The 24,929-nt window shown below is 41.0% G+C and overlaps 1 protein-coding gene across 11 annotated transcripts in view; it reads right to left on the bottom strand.

The window, feature by feature from the left end:
* Positions 1–24,929, bottom strand: part of LOC148900574 (pleckstrin homology domain-containing family A member 7-like) — a 99,376-nt gene that overhangs the window by 58,054 nt on the left and 16,393 nt on the right. For all 11 annotated transcript variants that reach the window (XR_016114476.1, XR_016114470.1, XR_016114469.1 and 8 more), the window contains exons 4-7: positions 7,215–7,298; positions 1,798–1,897; positions 939–1,043; positions 770–842 (exon numbers count right to left, since the gene is read on the bottom strand). Coding sequence is in view for 4 of the 11 variants with exons in the window: in XM_088992392.1 (XP_088848518.1) it covers positions 770–842; positions 939–1,043; positions 1,798–1,897; positions 7,215–7,298 (362 nt within the window). In the remaining 7 variants the exon portion in view is untranslated. The remainder of the gene's footprint in view (positions 1–769; positions 843–938; positions 1,044–1,797; positions 1,898–7,214; positions 7,299–24,929) is intronic.

The following is a 24,929-nucleotide window of genomic DNA, read 5'->3' as shown; positions in this document are numbered from 1 at the left end:
ACTCTGTTCTGCCAAGATGTTTTATGACGTTAACAAGATATTTGATAGTTTTGAGTCGTGGGGAATTACGCGATAATTTGTGAGGAGCAACTGTTTTGAGCGATGCCAAGTGGTACTCGGAGGTCTTTTGTTTACCTATTAACAGAGATGCCACGTAATCTCCCCCCAAACAAAATCAGGGAACAATAGAGTCAAATTGTGTCTTTTTTCTGTCTGTGCGTTACTTATAATTTATTGCTTTTTGCATAAATGTTTCAACTTGTGTTTTCAAAGAAATAACATTTTTGGGATTCTCTCTCTGGAATGACCTCACACTGACCATTTGGCAAGCCCTTTCGATGCTCATCCAATAAAACCCGCCTCAAAACTCACTGGTATTCTTTGGCCTTTTACTCAGCATGACTTAGGCTTGATCTTAGTTTTACTGTTTTAAACATGATACTTGCTCCATGTACAGTACTTTGTAGACATCAAATAACTCTAGATGGGGTCCAATAAAAAAGAGTGGCAAACAATATTAACCCTTCTTACGACACCATTCAGGACAGAAATGTAGACAGGAACCGTGCCAAGAGTGTTGGGAAAGTAAAAATTGTGTATAATTGAGTTGTTTGTAGGCTAGGCCATTCAAGAACTGAGGTTGCATTGAATAGAAAAAAATATTTTATTGAAAAAATTAGCTTCCCATTTACAATGACCAACTCTAATATCATAACTCGTTCTGATGTATTTTCTTAAACCTAAAAGCAATTGCTTCACTCACACTCACCTTTGTAGTAAAACAAGCAGAAGTCGGACAAAACAAACCACTTTCGTTTCCAGAGTCGCATACCGCAGCTGTCCTAAAAGTTCATAACAAAATGTGCATGTGGTGAAGAACGCAACAAAATAACAGTTTCCAAAAAAACAAACCTGTTGCAACAAACAAGATCAGTCACCTGTTTATAGAGCCAGCCCCGCACCACCACAGGGATATTGAGGTTTCGTTTAATGGATTGATCCCTCTTGCCAAAACTATGACATTTGCTCGAAGCTCTCGAACCCTGCAAGGACACAATGAATGAATGAGGTTGTTTTATCTGCATGAAAAAAAATAGGGATGGATGGATAGATAGATAGATAGATAGATAGATAGATAGATAGATAGATAGATAGATAGATAGATAGATAGATAGATAGATAGATAGATAGATAGATAGATAGATAGATAGATAGATAGATAGATAGATGGATGATGGATGGATGGATGGATGGATGGATGATGGATGGATGGATGGATGATGGATGGATGGATGGATGGATGGATGGATGGATGGATGGATGGATAGATAGATAGATAGATAGATAGATAGATAGATAGATAGATAGATAGATAGATAGATAGATAGATAGATAGATAGATAGATAGATAGATAGATAGATAGATAGATAGATAGATAGATAGATAGACTGCAAATTCTCCCAAAAAAAGAAGAAGCTATTACACATCAGCGCTTCATCGAGACCTCAAAATGTGTGTGACAACGAGACCACATATTCATTCGGCATTTTCATGCTGTAACTTTTGTGACATGAAAAAAAGTCTACAAAGTTTTGCCTTTTGCTAAATTGCAATCCAGTTTTAATATGAAAATGTTGACCAAACACATCGTGGTCATTAATCAGAATAAAGATGGTGTCATCTCGAGCTGATTAAACCACTTCATCAACATTAGTATTTCTTGTCAAACAGAGTTGAGAAAATAATTAAAAAGCAGCAAAAGGGAATGAGTTACTTTTTAGGACAACTCTTCTCACCTTTGGCGCCAAAGTGGAATCCATTGCTGCTGTGGTCACATTCTTGGAGGACTCTGTGACCATCCTGGGTGATCGGCGATTGGACATGAGGGACTCTATCCTACAGTACAAAAAAAACAGAATCTGAGCACAGCTGCACTCTGTTGTTCATTCTCTCTCGCAGTTGTAAAATAGAATACAATTACTGTACCTAAGTATGTTATTCCACAATCTGTACTTTACTTTTTTCTTGTGTATATTTACTTGATTCCCTCCATGTGAAAACTACTGTACTTTCTATTTCTTTTTAAATATTGAGATGTTAGAAAGAGTCAGAAATATAGGCAATGACACCTTTCTAAATAGTTTATTGGATCTTGTCATTGAACAACCCAGAATAAATCACATTTTGCTACAATGCAGTCAGTGCACATTGTGTACAACTTGAATTACATGGACCCATGCTTGATCAAGAGTGCAAAGGACATTCTTCAATTGTTAGGAGTTTGCTGTGCAAAATATAAGAAAAAATATTTAAAGAAAGAAAATTTAAGCCACGTGTGCAAATGTATGCTGCGCATTGTAGTAAACTTGCGCTGGATATGAAAATAGGGCCCACTACATGGAATGTTTGACATGACAGTAAACTGTCACCTGTATACTGAGTTGATGCTCGACTGTCAGAGTCCTTTTTAAGTACATGGGCTTCCATTTAAGCACAGACTAAAACAACAATTGCCACCTCTGCCTATTTCCTCTGACCAAATGCACATAAGCACAGATATCTGGTCAAAACGGATGTGACCATTTTCGGGAATTAGCTAGACCGTCTGCCCAGACAGCAGTGACACAAGAGTGGAGAGAGGACAATGGAACCTGCAGCAAGATAACGTCAGCTTTCAGTTAAATGAATGGTCAATAGGCTCAGTAAAAACATGTTTGGGAAGGAGCAAACAGCACAGTCTTCAGACAGAAAATATAGCATGCATTGTGTTAAAATTCAACGTACCTCCTCCCAAGAGAAACAGTTTTTTTAATCCAATATTCACACTAAGACGTTAAACTGCATTTTCAAATACCAGTCCCTGTTTTGTGCGCATATTATTGATTTGTGGTTTTGTTTGCATGACATTGTCCCATGCCTTATTGATTTCATATAACAGTGCTCTTATAATTTGCATTGATTATGCAAATGCCAATTTATTTTGACACAAACACTCGTATTAAGATTACATTGATACTTGGGTGTTTAAGTTATCACTTATTACTAGATAATTGCTTTTGAAAGAGGCCGTCATAGTTGTGACTGACATTCAACTGCGTCCACATTTAATCATTCAAAATACATAAATACAAAGTCAATATGAAATAAGAGTGTCACAAAATCTTAATATGGAAATATATCTGCCAGTGTTAATGCTAGAAAAGGGCTCGCTAATTTGAACTCATTTGACCAAAACGAGAATGAGACGAAATGAAGTGTAACACTTGGCTGCAATCAACAAATGAGATTCAGCAAGTCTCAATTTAGTTTGCTGTCTAAAGAATAAGACATGCATCGAAAAATTCTACAAATGTCTTTTTAAATGCAGAGTCAATATGACCGAAAAAAAGGTTTCTTCGGCCGTCATCTGTACTTCTTTGAAGGTGTCGGACGTTTCGCTTCTCATCCAAGAAATTCGTAGAGTCAAGATGAGTCATTTCAAAACTTTTTTGCACCACTAGTCTAACATACAGTATAATGTAAACATCAGAAATAATCTAGCAATTAAAAAAAAATCAAAAATAAATCACAGAAATATTGTGGTTGTACCCTTATAAATGGAGTTGCTGCTGTATTAAGAATTAGCCAATCAAACTTGAAAGTGCCTCTGATTAATGTATCCTAGTAGGTTTTTGCTGAGATTTTTGCTTTCAAGCAAAACACTGAAGTATTTGTGTTAACCCACACCCTACTCCGAACTGTTCATAATTGTCAAAGATGTCCTGCTGAAGACAAAAAAGTGTCAAAAAATGACGCTGTACTCAAGTCCAAGTAGTCCAGATTGCAAACGCGGTTCATTTAGTCAGAATCAAAGTCAAAGTCAGCTTTATTGTCAAATACGCTAAAATGCATGACATACAGCACAGACAAAATTACTGTCCTCTTGGACCCAGAGACCAGTCTCACTTTATGACTTAAATTTTGTCATCAGCCCAAGAGGTTGAAAAGAGTGCCAAACTTGTATTTGACAAAGCATGGAGTACAAAGTACAGCTTACAAATGAAAGAGTAAATAGAAGATGTTATCATTAAAAAAGGAATATGCAAATGGAATATGCTTACTGAAAAATATACAATCAGTACAGTAGCAAAATATTTGTACTTCATACTTTCATCACTGCTGACATGCAATGGTCCATTGCTTCGAAATCTACTTTACAATCTGACCGGGCTCAAGATAGAAAACAATGTGTGACCTGTTTCCGTGACATTTCAGCAACTGCAGCTCCTGCATTGTTTCACAGCTAGGGGAAAATAAACTCTCTCCTTTTCTTGGTTTGCAGCACTACGATCAAGAAGTACGAATGAATGAGTCGAGAAAACAAGATAACAAAGTCAGCATAACTCTTCTTTGCTGAACAACCCGCACGGCAGCAGTCGTCTCTTCCAGGATGTTTCTTGTCATATCAAGGGGGCCGTTTTATGTGACATTCACTCGTGTTCACCATGACTGTCATCGCAGTAGTTTCCCAGGAGATTTGTTGTGGTATTTGCGCTGAGGAGGGGTGATATTTTACATTTGTGAGAGCGTCAAGGCTGGCTATATTACGACGATAATGGGAATTGGATCATGTTAAATGGCTGCCCTTCTGGCGCCATGGGACCATTGTGAGGACAAGTGGTTCAGAGACTGGATGGATGGAGTGTTAAAATGAGAAACTGATGATCTAATGGATTACAGTATTTATTAGGGAGTCCAATTGTAAAAGGCCAAAATATAGACTGGTGATCGGTCCACAAGCCAATACCTGTTCTTGAGGGAAAACCTTTGTTTAAACTCTTACACAAAGTCATTTAATCCCTGAAGAAACCCACTTTCGACTTCGTAGTATTAAGACATGCGAGGTGGATTCTCAAGAAAGACAGTGCTATTGTGCAAGAGGAGGGTGTATGCCTTCAACTCTTAGTCTGTCAATTGCAGGGCATACTATACATTACATGAAGAAACAACTGTTCACATTCATGTTCACACCTCTGGACAATTAGTCTTCAATAATATAACCTTTTATTTTCTGTGAATTAGGCCAACTGAACCCTTTTTTTAACCTAAATTGACTTTTGAAGAAGCGGGACTATAGGATCAATAAGTAGTTTCCATCAAAAATAGGTGGTTGGCTCCCCCTCTATGCCCTTTAATATATTTTTAAACTATATTATAAATTCCAGGAGTTGTGATGTCAAAAGGTGACCAAACTTTTATCTACCATTAATGTTGCTGATAGTTAAAATGAACCAATTCATTGATCATCCACTTCTCCTTATGAGGGACACGGGGGATCCGGAGCATATCCCAGCCGTCTATAACAACCATTCACAAACAAAATAAATAACTAATATTACATGGCTGCATATGTGTACAGCCTCGCAACTAACCATTCAAATTCAAACTAATGTTAAATGGGAGTCAGCACAGTCATGCCACAATTTAAAATGTCGCTGTTAGATGTTCAGGTGGCATTTTTTGCTCTCTAGCAGACACCTGAAGTATTTGTGTGAAAATTGATTGCTATTTAATCTAGCTCATAATTCCTTTTGTCCTTTCTCAGACCCCCGTGCCGATGAAGAAAAAAGTCTCAAAGTTTGCGACTGCCAATAACTGTGCTTGACTGTATCAGTATCATGTTCTTCAGGTCAAGAACAGGGTTGCGTCTGCAACAAAGATACCTTTTGAAATTTAGGTAAAAAGGCTTTGTAACAAAATCCCCCAAACGTTGCAAAATAAGTACAGTGAGTCATGTGTCCAATTTTGGAATAAGGCTGGAACATAATGTATAAACTTGGCAATTTCGACAATCTGGATATCAGCCAAGTACAACTTCTGTTGATGTTTTGATTATGCATGTCAGGTGAAATGTGATTCCATTAGAACAATATTTAATACAAACCAAGTACGCTGAAAAGTGTAGTTTCATTTATACTGCACTTACTGTGTGAATGTAGACCTGCTGAACATTCTCTCCCGAACATCCCACTTATTTATCCATGAGGGGCATTTTCCTGACACTATTCTTGGTTACAAACTGGAGAATGCAAATAAATCCTAACTTTTGTGCTGACAACATTTGAACATCTTGCAAACGTGTCAAGCGTCACCGGCCAGCTGGAACGTAATCGCACTAAAAAAAAGACTAATTATGCTGTAAATCCGTCAAGCAGCTTTGATGGGTTTGCAAGCATGATGTGTTGACAATGTCATAAAATGAAAGGTGGCAAAGCCAGCTGTAACACAACATGATGTTCCATACTGAGGGAAAGGAAAGAACAAGAACAACACTACTCATCAAGGATGGCTTCGCTGTAGTGGCACCGAGACAGGTGACAAAAACAGCCAAGGTCGATTGCATTTTCTGTATGACTTTACTGTCATTGAAATAAATAGCCCCAGAGAAAATAGGCTGTAAAAGCAGAATGATGACTTTTACTCAAATGTGACACAAACACAGTCAAAATTTATTTGAGTGCATCTGGTATCTAAGTGGAGATACCAGATGCATCATATTAAAAATACTGTGAATGACATGCTGCCAATTTGAAATAGCATCCGGGTTACGAACACAACCCTCCTCAGAACAAATATACAATGTATTCCAAGTCGGTAATTTTCACAGAGTCATACGAGCTACCTCCAGTTTGCCACTGCTTCATTACAACACATTTACATTTAATCTTTCAGATCTCTTTGCTTTTTAAAGTATAATTTTAAGTTATAAGTTGTGTTTTTTTGTGAGTTTTTTTTATTTAATAAAATGTCACACATATTCATCCCTGCCTCCATCAAAGCATCTTAGCAGATTCCGGCTGACCTTGGGCTTTAGACAGGCGACACACTGTTTTTGGAAAACCAGATTACCCGGATGAAAACAACAGAGGCACAGGGAGATCATGGAACTCAACAAAAGAAGGATGGAATCCTGAATTGAACCTCGCATCCCACACTGTCAGGCTGACGTGATGTAATACATTACAAGTGGATCATTATTTAAGTTGTGTATTTAATGTTTTCCTACGCTGCACTTAGTGTTCTGTGGCTGAACTCATTTTCTCATTAAGTCTTAATTGAAAGCTTCTCCCGCACTAGTTCCACATGATTAAACTTTGACTAGGCACTTTCCCAGTTGAATGTAGAAGTCCCATTTCCTGACCTTGAACTGAAGAAAAGTGAAAGGAGAACTCACTTATCCTGTAGTGTGTATTCAGTGTTTTCTGGTGAAATCTGCCCGGTAACAGGGTGCCGAAATGATGTACATCTCATGTTGTGGCTGCAAGAGAAAAGAAAAATAAGTTGTGAATACAGGAAGCAACCAGGTTCTTGCACAGAAAACATAAAGATATGACGTGTTAATGTTAAGCAGATTCCTTACTTACAGACAGTGTATTGTAGGTGTTCAAATACCTGACATGTTTCGGCGACTACTTCCGCCTTCGTTGGACGAAGGCGGAAGTGCAGTGCAGCTTTCTGTTAGCTATGCTCAGAGCCCCAACCATTTAATCTTTAATCACCATCAGCCAAGAGAAACATTTCATTCCTAATCATAACTTTCATTATATAAGCTTGAACTAAAAATCGAGTGAAAAAAAGACTTCTGCAGTTTTTTTGCAAACATGCTGCACATAAAAAAAATCTGCAAAAAGCCTGGTCACACATTCATCGCTTCGGTGCACTCATAATGACTGTATTACTCGTGTAGTGATGGGACTAAGACAACAGCAATGCTGAACGATTCAAACATAATTTCTCAATGAGTCGAGATTCATGTGTTGACATTCTGGAAAACCTCAGATAACACATTGAATTGATGCCAAAAGATTCCGCATATACAAACAATATCACATAAAAGAAGAAAACACTACAAGTACAAGTCCAGGGTTACCATAGCCATATAATGAAAATCACAATTCTAAATCCAGATGCCCAAACATTGGGCCAGGCCTGTTCCTGGTACCAACACATCTAAGGGTGATTTACATCGGACACACTAGAGCAATGCATCACAAGCACACCCACCGTTAATTAGAAATCTGTATTCTTCGAGGCTTTTGTTTCATCCACATTACTTCTGAACTATTTGTCACGGAATTTGCAGCATCCCCAGTTAGCAGGGGAACACTGCTGAAACAGTTTGTCTATTTGTTTGCAGCCAACTTCATCAGTGCTTGTGGCAATATCATCCCGAAAGGCCAAATAACCTCCTGCATGCAGAGAAACACACACGACAGAAGTGCACTATATACTGCAGTGACTATACAATGCATAAAAAAGGCCCATGTCCTCCCCTATAGAGTGATAGCGTAATGAGTCACTGAGGCACTTTCAGCTGCTTAGTGAGCTGAACAAACAGCCAAACATGGAATTACAAAATAACAGAAATGTATTGTTTAAAAGCATACACTACATAACGAACCAACGGCTTTTTGTTGGCGAAAAAGTATCCAAGCGGATGTGAAATTCAACAAGCTTCAGTAAAAACGAATCTAAGCGAAATACTTCCTCCTCGCATTCAGCTTGTATCCCATATCTCACATCAGACTTCGTGATTGTGATTGCTGTGAGGCCTAGGGATGTAACCAAACTAGTGGCGGTTTGAGCACATCCAATTTATATTAACACACATTAAGAGTCCTCGTGTCAATCACAAACATTACATGAGCCTTGACCACAACACATCATCACACAAAATAACACAGATACAGTATGTCATGCACTATGTGGAGAACATCTGAGTTTGTTGTTGGACGCGGAGGTATGGTGAATCAGCTGTGCTATAAAAATTCATCGGAATTCTCTCAGGACTACCAGGGTAGGTATACAGTAGGATTTTGATCCATCCAAATGAATCAGAGAAGGGTGGAGGTTCACAGTGTCTAGTTCAGAATGGGAAAGATCCAACCGCTTCCCCTCAAGGGAATGAATACCTTGGTTACTTATCAGATCTACTTCTTTCTCCATGTTTTTTTACTTCCCTGCCCCTCCCATTTTTCTAAGTATTTCAGTTTCTCTGCTGGACTTGGATGATGTGTGAAGCATAGCTATAGAAAATGTTCTGTACTGCGTAGCAGTCATCAAAATAGCATCAGGAAAAGTGTCTTGCATTTCGTTAGCAGTGTCAGAATACGAATTGACAAGGGAGAACTCAACGGGATAAAATAAGTAACCCAAATCAATCAGACAGACATTGATCTTTAATTGGTTAAATGATCATACATTTGTCCAAGCTGCAGTTTACTATGCCGTCCAGTGACTCCGAAATAAATGTAAAACTTTAGCACACCTCCAAATCCCTGTATTAACTGATTTATAAGGCACATTAACCTATAAACTATGCCAATAAGGAATTTCTGAATAATCCAGAGGTATGCGAATGGATGGCGCAGTACCAAGACAAGATTTCAGTAAATAATATTATTGAAATGTGTGATTATAATTGTATAGATGTAATCACTAGGTTAGAAATTTTGGGAAATTTGACAAATATAAAACATTGTTATTGCTTACAGTATTTAATCCCTTTAAACAGGGGTGCCCAATTCATCAATCGTGATCAACCAGTCGATCACGAACTGGTCCCAAGTGGTTTGCGAGTGGTGTAGAGGAAGGCAAAAAAATAATTAAATTAAATAAAAATTTCTCACTTCTGTACTGATGTGGAATCATAAATACGAAATAAATATGTCTACTGCTTACTGCCCAAATACAGCTGGGATAGGCTCCAGCACCCCCATGACTCTAGTGAGGATGAACCAGTTTGGTAAATTAATGAATAATCATCAAATCATCAACACCACTTTATACATTGCGTATTTTGTGTAAATTATGGTAAATTTGAGTGACACTAAAAAGCGGCCAGATGTTTCAGTGGTGAGCACGTCGACCTCAGTGCAGTGGTCTTGGGCTCGATCCTGGCTCTGGCCTTCGTGTATGGCATTTGCAACTTCTCCCAGGGCCTGCATGGGTTTTCTCTAGGTCCTCCAGTTTCCTCCCACATTCCAAAAACATGCATGGCAGGCTGATAGAACACTACATAGTGTGCCTATGTGTGGATGTGAGCGCGAATGGTTATTCATATCTGTGTGGCATGCAATTCACTGGCAACTGGTTCAAAGTGTCCCCCACAACTGCTCGAAGACGACTGGGTCAGGCTACAGCACACCATCCCTGTGACAATTGTGAGGATAAAGCTGATGAGAAAAGGGATTGATGGAGAGTAAATTTGATGGAGTGGAGCTGCTCACTTGTTTTGTAATGTCGGAAATAGCAAACAGATGTTAACACCAAATAAGACAAAACGAGGTTTCACTGTGCGCACACACACACACACACACACACACACACACACACACACACACACACACACACACACACACACACACACACACACACACACACACACACACACACACACACACACACACACACACACACACACACACACACACACACACACACTTCAATGTTCTAGTCAATCAGCCCACCCAGAGTGAGCATGTGGGAGTGTGCAAGAGAGAGAAATATCCAAAAGCATTATGCAGCAGCATCCGGTTAAGCAAACTGAATGAAATAAGCCTTAATAATAGTGCATGCCTTCTCTCAGCAAGCCATTAAGCAGATAAGCATTCTGCAGCGTGATTTGCACATGCCGACCGACCTCTATCAGTTTATCACTCGCCTTACAACTAAGCCATCGCAGTAATCCTTACTGGCTGGTTTTACTGAAACTCAAACACTGACCGGCCTGTCCTCGTCATTGTCACTCATGACGATCATTATCACCATTAGCAGCAAATCCATAGGGTGTATGCAGCAGCCATTTATGACCATTACAGAGGAAAGTCATCTTTCTACGAATACTGTAAATGCAATCAGAGACGGCATCAGTACTACATGAAAAACGATAATGTGACAACCTTGGGGAGGATATAAAACACGTGAGGGAATTTGCAGCAAAGCAGTGGGACTGCAGTGAATGGTGGAGAGGCTAAAATGTGTGCGCCAAGGCTTTCCTGTCTTACAAACAGTCGGCCTTAGAATTTGGCACAATTTGAAAGACTGGTGCTGGCTACCACCTCATTAACATTCAAGGCACACCCACCCTTCTGACATATCACATTTTATAGTCGTCCCGGTGGTGCGCTCAAAAACACAAGCAATCTGAAAGACAAGCTAGGCAACCAGTTAACTGTTCAGACTTTATGAAGAGCTGTAAAGTGGCCAGTTCGTCCTCACATCAAATTATGAATATTACAAGCCTCACGCTCAGGGTGATATTTGTTCTAGTTCTTATCAACAATACACATTTCAATGACATGTTGACACTGTTGAAAATATAGTTTATGGTTTCCTCAAGAATAGGCACTAAGTGCAGCGAAGTACAGCCCAAGAACCATCCAAAAGAGAACATTTTCTGAGCATGGGATTACCTCAAAAAGTTTTGTATTTTATAAAATCACGAATGTGCACACGTCACAGAGAGAAAGGAGAAGAACAAGGTAGGAGGCTCATTTTTTTAGAAATTATGAAGCTTTGTTCTACATAGCGAACTGACAGAAAATGCCTTTTCTTGCCAACCTTCCACCTTCACGGTGTTTCTCCTGCCTATGACGAACGTGTGCCTGGCTCTATAAAGGTCAGGGCCCGTCTCAGATGACGAGCCCCCACGAACGTAACGGGCCATTGGCCTCAGGAAATCCCATGTTAATTAAGAGTAAGAGCTCAACTTCCCACCTCCATGCTCCAAGGGGTCGGAGCAAGCATGAAAAGCATTCAGCTGTGATATACTGGAGGTCACAGTGTACTAATTTCGATTGATGGCACTTCAATGAGAACAAAGGGTAAAGCACATGTACATCACCTCGTTGAATGATAGCAGGACATCAGCGGCAACTGTTGATTTGTTTTGAATCTGAATTCCATTTTACATTTCACAGTGACAAAAACACATAGTGACTGCAATGCATGAGTAACATTGCAAGTAGCTGTCACATTATTATGCATAGTTTGAACATCAACACATTGGCAAAATACATGAAAACTATACAAAAAAAGTTAAATACAAGCGAACTACTGAGGCAGCGATTCTTTCAAATACAGTAGAACTCAATGAAATCATGTTTGCAGCCAGAAATATTTCACACATTTTTTCAACACAAAATTAAGATCCTTTCAACGCAAACAACTCGTTGTCATCAAACAAATTACAACCAATTAGATTGATGAAGCAATCAGTGTTCAGCTTTTTTTCATTTTAGCAAAGCAATTAAGTTTTATGTTTAGAATAAATGTAATGTCCATTGTTTGCACTAAGTAGCTATTTTAAATCAAACCTTAAAGGACAACCGACGTCTCTGGACAAGTTGTCTCCATAATTTGTAAAATGGCTTCAAATGACTTCTACTGAGCGTATTTTACAAAGATTCCACCGCATATAGCTATATTTTACGTTTTAAGACTTGTACTGAATATTCCGGAAGTCTTGTTTTTGAATTGGTGACGAGTCCTCACCCTACGTCACTGAAGGAACGCCCCTCACTGAGAAAGGACATACCTTGCATCACCTCAATGCATTTTGCGGTAGTTTGTTTGGTCTGAAAACTTCGTGTTGATCAGTGTTGATGGCAAAATTAGAAGGAAAACACATAAATAATTCGATGGTGGATCGTTGTGTGTTGCATCAAAACTTCTACAGTGTATTTGACATTCGCTGACAAAATCTCCCAGGAGACAATTTCCACGGAGCTTTGTCGCCACCTTCTGCCTTTTTTGGGTACTGTGAATACTAAAGAGTTTGTCAGTACATTTCTCGCCAGATGCATCAAAATGACCGGAATACATTCTTTAATTGATTGCAAACATGTATGCTTTACTCTTCAGAACTATTTGAATCATATTCATAACTAGATAAGTAACAAGAAAGCATCTTATCCGAATCTGAAGCCATTGTTTTGATTCTCGAGCAAGGCAAAAGATGTCTTGGCATGACACCACAAACAAGGGGGCGGGACCTTCTGAAACTGGCCACTTCCGGTTTCAAATTGAAGTACTTTTTAGACACTTTAAGTCATTTTTATTGGTGTTTTGCATTTGACTAAAAATATCATTGGGCATTTTAGATGCTATAAAACGTTTTTCTGATGTCAGTTAGGAAACAAAAAAGTGATGTCAGTTGTCCTTTAAAAGCTATGTTTCTGATTTTTTTTTTTTTGCAGCATAGTTTTTTTTAAGTCCCAGTTAGGCACCCATATATTGAAATTATCAGAATTACCCTACACATTGAAAAATATGAAGTCACTAATCTTACAGACTATTTGATGGGAGACAAGAGTTGATGAGGGGGGAAAGCAGCATACCTGATGACGGATTTCAGGTATGTCTCTTCAAATGCAAATGACACATTAATTAACAAAACACTGCTAATGGATAAAATACTGCATTGTCCCACCCTGCAGTTAAAGATGCCTTTGCTTTTTTACTGTAGGTACCCTAGTACAAGTATTGTTTTATTTGCATAGTGTTTCCTTTTCGTCTGCTACAAAAATCAAATCCAGAACATCTGTTGAAACAAAACAATCCAAGTGCATCGCAAAGCCAAAAACAGCTAATCGCATAAGACATGCAATGTAGGACAGAAGGGGATGCTAGGTGCTCGGACAAAAAGGGTGCTCAAAATCTCCAGCAGCAGCAACTAAACAGTGGGCTTCAACACAATAGACAGAGCTCAAGAAAACACTAAAGAGACTGGCTGTTAGGCGAAGCAAGTTAATGTGAAACAACAATACGAATAAAGAACCTTTTTACATCCCACAGTGGAGAAATCCCAATTTACAGTATCAAAGTTATGAAAGGAAGAAAGTATGAGAACAAAAAGTATAAGGGCTGCTGCAAAGGTTAAAGCATTGTAAACAAATACAATTCAAACCAATTTGGAACACTTAATATTCTACAAACCAATCGTGAACTTGTGGTGTGACATAATAGAAAACATGAGAGATTACACCCAAGTAGAATTTCACTTGAATTTGACCCACGCAGCCTTCAGTCTTTTTAGGAGAGCTCGACCCATGTGTGGGAGGCTGAAAGAGTGAGCAATTACTGTCCTATCAGCAGGTTTAAAACTGAAACTATGAAGTTGGACAACGAATAGTGAAAAACTGTGCTTCCGTAGAAGGGTGAAAAACAGTCCTGCAGCAAGTTTCACGATATAGTCAACTAGCTTCATACGTAATTGTGATAAAGTTATGACATCAAAACAGGAAATTAAAATTCCATGAAGGCCGAAAAGGTTTTAAGGTTTTAACAGAATTTATGGGCACAGTGTTTCAGTTTAGTGTAGTGCAGTCCACTTTGCATCAGGGATAAATTCTATGATATTTGAATCAATCAAAAAATGTACACTTACAGAAAGTTCTCAGATGTTATGAATTAATGTCTGATGATACGTAGAATTTCATTGGCTTATGTAAATTTGTACACACAGAAATAGCATTGGTAACTTTAGTTAATAATACCCACCAAACGTTAAATTTAGTTGCAGAATGGTGTTGGTAGGTTTCCGGGGACCATTGGATCGGATTGGATTTACCTTTATTAGTCTCGCAGTGGAGAAATTTACATTTCACAGCAGCAAAGTTATGAAAGAAAGAGGAAAGGAAAGAAAGAAGTAGCGGCGCCATCTTGAAGTAAAAAAAAACAACAACAAAAAACTAAATAACAAATAACATTACAAAACAAAGACACAGAGTCATTCAATCTTCAGCACTTGCTGTACTCTCTTTGTTACATGAAGCGGTTCTAGATGGAAGAGGAGCGGATCAAAGCCTCCTTTTCAGCAGCGGATCAGGGACGTCATGGTGGAATGTGCCCGTCTAGAACAAGCTAAATGTTGAAAGCAAACACTCAACTGTAGCATCCATTGACGAAAAGAGATTGTCTCACATCTCCTGTCCCACATAAATCCGCGAGAGATCCCGCAAGTCAGTTGCTGCCAAGACAAGTCAGATGAGTATTTTTGCAACAATGCTTAATTCTATTCAGAATCCCATGTAAATTTTGTTGATTGTCCAATTACGTCCTATTCGGTCACATCTCTGAGGGGGCATATGTCTCATAAAAAATTGAAATTCAGAGTATTCAGAATGTCCCAATTTTACCGTTGTTATTGTTGTGTTTAGAATTAAATTCTCCACAACCTTTGAATTCCACTGCATCTTGTCTGCAAATCTGTGTACCACAACAAGTAATATGTTTGGTTTTACATCGGTCAGATTAGGCACACGTGTTAAAATAAAAAAAAGTGGGCTACCTGCAGGTTACCAGTGCCGCTTTCATCCAAAGGTTTGTCATCTCGTCTTTTCTACTCCACACTCGTCTGCAACAGGACCCCATCTGATTTGACTAATCGAGAAGAGCTCTTATTTGACATACAGACTCCTATCAACGGGAACACACGCTCACACAAATTGCATATGGCTTTCGGCAATCACTCCGGACGCCCACGCAGAGTTGGAGGGCTTCCAACTCGTACGAGCGGACAGAAATGAAGGCAGCGGTAAGCAGAAAGGAGGGGGGATTGCTGTATTTGTGAATGACAAATGGTGCAATCCTGGGCACATCACGGTGAAGGAAAAACTTTGCACTCGGGACATCGAGCTGCTAGCCGTTAGCCTCCGGCCGCATTACCTGCCACGGGAATTCTCACACGTCATAGCCGTGACGACGTACATTCCCCCTACGGCAAATGGCGGCGCTGCCTCCGATGCCCTCATATCTGTTGTAAACAAGCTGCAAACCCAGTCCCCCAACGCCTTGTTTATTATCTCAGGGGACTTCAATCACATTTCCCTGAAATTCTCCCTCCCAACATTCACACAGTATGTAACTTGTGCCACCAGAGACAATAACATATTGGACCTATTTTATTCAAACGCCAAGGATGCATACAAACCCTCCCCCCTCCCCCCTCTCGGAAGAGCAGACCACAATATGGTTTATCTCCAGCCTGTGTACAAACCCCTTGTCCAGAGGCAACCAGCTGTGACCCGCACAATCAAAAGATGGTCCACAGAAGCTGAAGAAGCTCTGCGGACTGTTTTGATTCAACCAGGTGGGAGCTCTTTACTGAGATTCATGGGGAAGACATTGACTCACTCACCAACACCATCACAGACTACATTAACTTTTGTGAACAAAACACCGTACCCACCAGGACTGTGCGGTGTTTTGCCAACAACAAACCATGGATTAATCCCGACATAAAAGTCCTCCTGAAGGAGAAGAAAAGGGCTTTTGTGTCGGGCAACAGAGAGGAACTGAAGGCCGTGCAGATCCAACTGAGGAGGAAGATCAGAGAGGGGAAGAAGGCCTACAGGATGAAAATGGAGGAGCAGCTGCAAGCCAGCAATGTCGCTGGTGTCTGGAAGGGCCTGAAAAACATCTCAGGCCACAAAAGCCCAGTGACATTGAACGAAAAAGACAAGGACTGGGCAGATGAACTCAACCGCTTTTTCAATCGGTTTGACAAGACGCCAGCCGCCCCCGGCCCACCGTCAACTTCACCTGTAGCTGCACCTGCACCAACTCTCACTGTGGCCTTACCCTCCCTGCCCCCTCTCACGACCAGCTTTCCACAACCAACATCTGCCCTCCCAACCGTTGCCACACCCTCAGCCGCCACTCTGCCTCCTGGTTCCTGCCTGTCTGTCACAACTGCGCAGGTGAGGAACCAACTGAGGAGGATGCAGGTGAGGAAGGCAGCAGGTCCGGATGACATCAGTTCCCGACTCCTCAAGACCTGCTCCGACCAGCTGTGTGACATTGTCCAGCACTTGTTCAACCTGAGCCTGAAGCTGGGCAGAGTTCCACAGCTGTGGAAAACGTCATGCCTGGTCCCAGTGCCCAAGATTGCCAACCCCAAAGAGCTCAACAGCTACAGACCGGTGGCGCTGACGTCTCACCTGATGAAGACGCTGGAGAGACTCGTCCTCGCCCACCTGCGACCGCTGGCAAGCTCATCGCTGGACCCGCTGCAGTTTGCCTACCAGCCCAGCATCGGTGTGGAGGATGCCATCATCTACCTCCTCCATACGGCGTTGCTGCACCTGGAGAATGCTGGGAGCACGGTGAGGATCACATTCTTCGATTTCTCCAGTGCCTTCAACACCATCCAGCCAAGTCTACTGGGGGACAAGCTGCAGCATGCCGGAGTCGACCATCACCTCACATCCTGGATTACAGACTACCTCACAAACAGGCCACAGTACGTGAGGGTAAAGAACTGTGAGTCGGACAGGCTTCTCTGCAGCACCGGAGCGCCGCAGGGAACAGTCCTGGCTCCATTCCTCTTCACCCTCTACACCTCGGACTTCAACTACAACACCCCAACCTGCCACCTTCAGAAGTTCTCTGACGACTCAGCTATTGTCGGCCTCATTACAGAGGGAGACGATAGGGAGTACAGGGGACTGACAAAGGACTTTGTGGACTGGTGCCAGCAGAATCACCTCCAGATCAACACCGGCAAAACCAAGGAGCTGGTGGTGGACTTCTGCAGGAAACAATCCTCTCCTGCACCATTGAACATCCAGGGTTCGGACATTGAGAGGGTGACCTCCTACAAGTACCTGGGTGTTACTCTCAACAATAAACTGGACTGGACAACAAACACGGATGCCCTAATCAAAAAGGGACAGAGTCGCCTCTTCCTCCTCAGGAAACTGAGGTCTTTTGGAGTTCAGGGGTCACTCCTAAAGACTTTCTATGACTCTGTGGTGGCATCAGCCATCCACTATGGCATTGTCTGCTGGTCAGGCAGCATCACCACCCGGGACAGAAAAAGACTGGAGCGCTTTGTCAAGCGGGCCAGTTCTGTCGTGGGCTGCTCGCTGGACTCTCTAGAGGAGGTGGGCAACAGACGGACGCTAGCTAAACTAAAAGCTATGACGGACAGCCCCTCCCACCCCCTCCTGCCCATCCTGACAGCTCTGGGTAGCTCCTTTAGCCAGAGACTATTACACCCGCGCTGCAAGAAGGAGAGGTACCGCCGCTCGTTCCTACCGACTGCTGTCAGGCTTCACAATTCCCAATGATCACATGTGAAAAAAAAAAAAAAAAAAAAAAAACTGGACACTTGTAAATATGGGTTGTTGCAATATATCTAAATGCATTTCTTGATTCTGCACTATGTACAGTCTTGTTTATAGAACGGTTTTTGCACATCTACATTTGCACAGTATACAGTTGACATTTTTATTTTGTTATGCTTAGAATATCTTGTTTTCTATCCTTTCACTCCCACCCCAACCCCATCCCTCTTCAATTGCTGCTGTGGACTGCAAATTTCCCCATTGCGGGACGAATAAAGGTATTCTGATTCTGATTCTGATTCTGATTCATATGTCAGTGGTAAGATTATCTTTCTGATCTCTGATCTCGATAATCCCTCAACATCAGAGACAAATCTCACAGAGACACACACACACACGCACACACACACACAAATAATAATACTCTGGGTCTGTACGATCTCTTGTTTTCTAATTTTAGTGCATCATTAAACGCCTTCTGGGCCTGGATATTCGACTAATTAAACTCAATTAGCTCCGAGTGCAGCACTTTACACAATTATGAGACAACTAACCAATGATAAAACACTGCTGTACTTTTTTTCTTTGAAGCATACAGAATTAACGTGTGAGCTATTGTACAGTGTGTGTTTGTATTGTATGTATAGCTATAAATTAATATAACCCAGTTGCCACTGCTTAGATAAAGAAAATGGAAAGAAGTAGACTCGTTTCCAAAGTTATATTCATTGAACACGGCTATATAAAACTTAATAACTCCTCATTAAATCTTGTTTTTTTTATGACAGCGAAAACTATTGGAAGACAGATGGATGTGGCAAGGTGTGTCAAATTAAGATGAAAAATCAAACTCCGCATCACCAAAAATTATGCAGATTGATAACATCATTAGTCCTTTGGAGTTGTTCAAGCTGCAGGTGATTTGGTTGTCATCGCTTTGAACACAATAATTCAAGCACAAAAAAGATAGTTCTGCATCATTGTGTGGCTCCTCTAGGGTGCAATCCTTCAACCCCACGGTGGCAATATGAAACACACATAACAGATATACAAGTAGACAGCCGCAAATGCTCTGAAAAATCGAGTAAGCTTACTTAGTTTTCACTGTGTATTAAGAACATATGGCTGGGCAAAAGAAGCAGATGTGTCTCCCATCTACAGTAACAGTGTACTGTAGTTACAATATGCATCCGCATCTCATTGTCGGATATTAACAAGACACATTGGCTGCAGTTTACCCACATCATTGACTGACTCCTCTCACAGATACTGGCAAGCTATCGCACAATCAATTCAAATATTTCACTCATTCATTTATTTTCTAAATCGCTTCATCCTCATCACGGGGGTCCTGGAGCCTATCCAAGGACAGGAGGCGGGGGGGACCTCCTGAACCGGTTCACAGCCAATCGCAGGGCACACAGAAATGAACAGCCATTCACGCTTATACTCATACCGAGAGACAATTTACAGTGTCCAAACAGCCTGCCAAGCATGTTTTTGGAATGTAGGAGGAATCCGGCGTACCCAGAGAAAACACACGCTGGCTCAGGCAGAACAACCTAACTCCACATAGGGAGGCTGGAACTGGAATTGAACCCCGTGGCACAACACTTTGAGGTTGACACGCTAACCACTGGTCCAATTAAAAGAATTTACCGTATTTTCCAGTGTATAAGGTGCACCGGAGTATCAGGCACACCCCCAATGAATGGCGTATTGTCAAACCTTTTCCATATATAAGGTGCACCGGACTATAAAGCGCACCTTCAATGAATGAAAATGTTCTCCAAATATAATATAAAAAAATAGTTTTGAAAGGCGCTTAGAAATTAAATGTATTATTATTATTATAAACGTTTTCCAAAAATAAGGCACACCACATTATAAGGCGCTACAGTTGAGGCGGGGCTTACGCACAACAAGGGGAAATGGAGTCAGTGGCTGCTGACAGTAGTTGCGAGACCTGTTGTGGCTCAATATTACTTCACATATAAGGCGCACCTGCGTATACGGCGTAGGGTCATCTTCATAAGAAAATGAAGGCTTTTGGGTGTGCTTTATACAGCAGAAAATACATGAGGGGAGTTTGTCTTACGTCGCTGAGAGCGGCTAACTGAATTCAAGTGTTATTTTTAGATTTCTATATACTGAGAGTAGTAGACTGTTGAGGCTCATTCAGGCAGCAACGTGGTAGAAGGTCTACAGTCGACCCACTCCAAAATAGACTTGCCAACAGAAGTGAGATTTTAGCTAAACATCCCCTTGATTGGAATGGACTTGACAGAGGGTGATTTGCATTTGTCACAACCGAAGGAATTTAAAAGGTCACCATTTTAACAAGCAGAAAAGGAACTCCTCATTTTTAAATACAGCAACCTTCTGCTCAGTACCACCATGATGTCTTTTCTTCAAAGGCATCTCCCGAGAAATGACTTCCTTATTTCTGGGTGTAATGTCCCATGAACCTATTTTAGGAATGTAATTTTTCATGTCGGGACACTCAAAATTGCAGTTAACAAAGCCATGACCCGTGGCAGCTATATGAGACACTCTAGGTGCTGGCCACAAGATCCCAACATCAAAGCTGATATTACTCAATCACGCTGCATAAATCACATTCCATAGAAAGGGATACAATACCCTATTAAATAATTACCTACTGCTCTTGGATGACATTTATCACTGACCCCTGGCCACTGAGAGATGACTTATAAATGGGTACAGAAACCTTAGTGCCTAGATGACATTGAGATCCATCATAAACGTGCCTTGATCCATTAAAGACCGAAAGGATTTGCAGATTACAGTACGACCTAACTGAGGCTTTACAAAAAAGAAAAATAGGTTTAGTTTGTTTCATTGGGGAGGGTGGAGAACTTTGAAACAATCAGTTAGTTTAATTCACTAGACTGACTCTTTTCAAATATCAACATGATTTAGAAGCATTTGTAGCTGCACATGGATAAGATTGTGTCGAGCCTTGTTAGGCGAGCAGCTGGGTTTTGATCATAAAGAGGGTGAAACTATAAATCACTGAATGGTAATTGAGTTAACACAGGAGACAAAATTGATTTCGTTACTTGAGCAAATCTAGTGAGATTACAGGTGCAGTGTTGCCTCAAAATGTCCATTTAGTTTGTTCATTGACCACACAAAGCACTCATATGTCAAATCATTTTTTCCAATTGAAGTGAATGAAAATTACAGTAATCTGTTCAAGTCTCCAGTTCCAGACGGTGTGCTAACCACTCGACTACCTATAGGCGGTGGCCCGGTAGTCGAGTGGTTAGCACACCGGCTTCACAGTGCAGAGGTCGCCGGTTCGCGTCCCGGTCCGCCCTCCCTGTGTGGAGTTTGCATGTTCTCCCCGAACCCGCGTGGGTTTTCTCCAGGTCCTCCGGTTTCCTCCCACACTCCAAAAACATGCATGGCAGGCAGATTGACCACTCCAAATTGTCCCTAGGTGTGAGTGTGAGAGTGACTGTTGTATGTCTTTGTGTGCCCTGCGATTGGCTGGCAATCCCCCGCCTCGTGCCCGAAGACAGCTGAGATAGGCTCCAGCAACCCCCGCGACCCTAATGAGGAATAAGCGGTACGGAAAATGAGATGATATATATATATATATATATATATATATATATATATATATATATATATATATATATATATATATATATATATATATATATATATATATAAAATCCTCGTCTCACCCCTCATGGGTGGTGTCTGTCCCCCATTTTAGCTCGGGTCCTCTACCAGAGGCCAGGAAGCTTGAGGGTTCTGCGCAGTATCCGTGCTGTTCCCAGCACTGCGCTTTTCTGGACCGAGATATCCAATGTTGTTCCCGAGATCTGTTGCAACCACTCGTCGAGTTTGGGGGTCACTGCCCCGAGTGCTCCGACCACCGCAGGCACGACTGTCACCTTTACCTTCCAGGCTCTCTCCAGCTCCTCTCTGAGCCCTTGGTATTTCTCGATTTTCTCATGTTCCTTCTTTCTGATGTTTCCATCACTCGGGACCGCTACATCCACGACAACGGCTTTTCTTTGCCCTTTATCTATGACCACGATGTCTGGTTGGTTGGCCATTACCATCTTGTCAGTCTGTATCTGGAAGTCCCACAGGATCTTTGCTCGGTCATTCTCTACTACCTTGGGAGGTGTTACCCATTTTGACCTTGGTTTCCAGACCATACTCTGCACAGATGTTTCGGTAGACTATGCCAGCCACCTGGTTATGGCGCTCCATGTAGGCCTGCCCTCACACTATCATTTCACTGTGTGCATTCAAAAGCACTTTAGCTGGAAAGCTATTGCCATAAATTACATGTGAATCAAGGGCGTGAGATACACACCTGTAAACCAGGCAGGACACCGGCCGCCTCTCATACCCAACTTGAGCGGACCGTCCTGGTTGGCTCAACATGTTAGTGGCAGGTCTGTGATTTGCTGCACTGTCCTCAATGCTGCGCGCCTACTCGCTCGGCTGACTGTGCCGCTCCTGCCGCAACAGCTGCTGATGTCCTCTGCTGAACACGCTTTGATTCATTCAAAACATCCTCCTTCCCACTGCTCCCGTGTGAGCCTGCTAAGGTGCATTCACCAAATTTCTGGGTCTTGCGAGGGCATTACACTTGTGATGGGTATTATTAAGATCAGTCAACCTCAGCAAGGTATCTTTTAAGAGCCCGCCAAAGAGCAAAGTAAAAACACGCTGCTACAAAGCTTTTAGGCATAAGCCTTAATCTTCCTCTCTACTGCTTCACGTTCCCTCCCCGTAGCCATATTCTTTCACACCCCCATCTCATCAGAACTGTAACTCCTAAACACAACGGCCCCCTGAGCAGGACACCCTCTCTGTTATATTCTCTCTGCAGTCATCCAGAAACAACAACCTTGGCCAAAAGCAGAGGATGTAAGAGTTGTTACAGCAAAGGATACAATTTCTGGCAAGAAAGCCAGAATAGAGCACAATTAATTCTGAAGTCGAATTCACCTGAGGTCAGACAATATGGAATTCAAGCATACTCTGTTGTTACAAAGCACTTTCAAACAGACTATGTTGTAAACAAAAATGAGTTTGATCAAGATATTAAAATATGTCCAGGAGTTATTTTTAATATATGTATACACATGTATGACTAAGAATGATAAGAATGTGTCGCAGAAAGCGTATTTTTTTTGCCTCCAAAGAAGTTAGAGGTCACACAATAATACGAATACGAAGAAGAAGAAGAAGAAGAAGAAGAAGAAGAAGAAGAAGAAGAAGAAGAAGAAGAAGAAGAAGAAGAAGAAGAAGAAGAAGAAGAAGAAGAAGAAGGTCATCCAGTGTTTTGTCAACATTACAGAATAAATCAGAAGAGCAAACAAAACAGCCTCTAGGAAAATATGTCAAAAGGTAATATACCATAATGCACGCTGGATAATAATTAACGCAAGACATTTATTCATGTTTATTCAAGTTCTGATGTTATCTTCTTAACAACAAGCTATATGAGGAAAAAGTGGTACGGATTGCACAACTATGTTATGTTTTGTGTTTATTCTTTTACTTTATCTTTACTATTTTGTTAAGCGCTATGTTACAGCTTCAGCTATTGTTAAGGCGCTATATAAATCAATATGTATTGTATTGTAATAGTGCCGCATTCTTCACCCATTGGATGAATGACTGCTTGCAGATGACACTGAGTCAGTCAATAATAAGAGGGTCAAACAGAAACTTATATCGGTCGCTACCTTAAACAAAGTTAACAGCCACGCATAGTAAGACCTCCACCATATTTTCAAGATAATTTGTACCCCTGAATCCCCTTTTTTCCTGAGTAAGTATTGAGTGAGGACAATCACAGATGAACCTAAAAAACATCTGAGAATCCACCATGCTGTTGCACAAAATATCAAAAAATATATTTTACAAATTTCTGGGACATACTGTTTTGAGTATTAAACACGCTTAAAACGATATAATTCTGGATGAATTTATTGTGCATTTCTTTTCATCCATAATCACAATTCTCTTGAGAACAGAGGCTTTGACAACCAAAATAGAACTTTGTACAACTACAACTGTAACTTGAATTTAATACCGGAGTCCTTATTCCCAGTCCAAGATTCAACCGTGGACATAATGATGGCTGCATTCCATTCAGGTGAGTCAGTTCCAATTCTGGAGCCTTGTGTTGAATTTGCACAAGTTATATAGCTATCGGCAAAGTGGCAACTTTTGTTTGGTTCAGCATGACACAAATGAAGGTGAATAATGTAATAAAACAACACAATTCTAAGGTAAATTCATGACAGATATACCAATTCAAAATAAACATGGCATAGATTTGTTCACATTCAGTAAAAAGTCCATGTTTTTGTGAGGGGTTTTTTTTTGCACAAAACCAAGTACATTAAGGTTAACTCAAGTGCATGTGATAACAACATATGTAGAGTTTGTGACTCACCTTTATACAAAGTAGAAAAAAGTCAATCCAACTCAAGTAAAGGCTCCTATGATGTCATGAAGGCTGCTTTGCGCTGGTCTTGGGTTAGTGTGAAGCTCAGTAAAGACTAAGAGCAACTCTCTCTCTCTCTCTCTCTCTCTCTCTCTCTCTCTCTCTCTCTCTCTCTCTCTCTCTCTCTCTCTCTCTCTCTCTCTCTCTCTTTCATTCTCCGTCTCTCCGTCTGTCTCTCTCTCTCTCTCTCCTCTCTCTCTTTCTCTCTCTCTCTCTCCCTCTCTCTCTTCCCTTGATTACAATGTGTAAAACTGGCTGCATTTTAATTGTAATTGTACAGCCCGCTGAAGCCTCTCCGGGGTGAAAT

The sequence above is a fragment of the Hippocampus bargibanti genome, linkage group LG03, assembly GCF_051943395.1.
Source record: "Hippocampus bargibanti isolate YZ-2025 linkage group LG03, ASM5194339v1, whole genome shotgun sequence".
In the NCBI taxonomy this organism is placed as follows: Eukaryota; Metazoa; Chordata; class Actinopteri; order Syngnathiformes; family Syngnathidae; genus Hippocampus; species Hippocampus bargibanti.
This window is presented reverse-complemented; position numbering and strand designations above follow the sequence as displayed.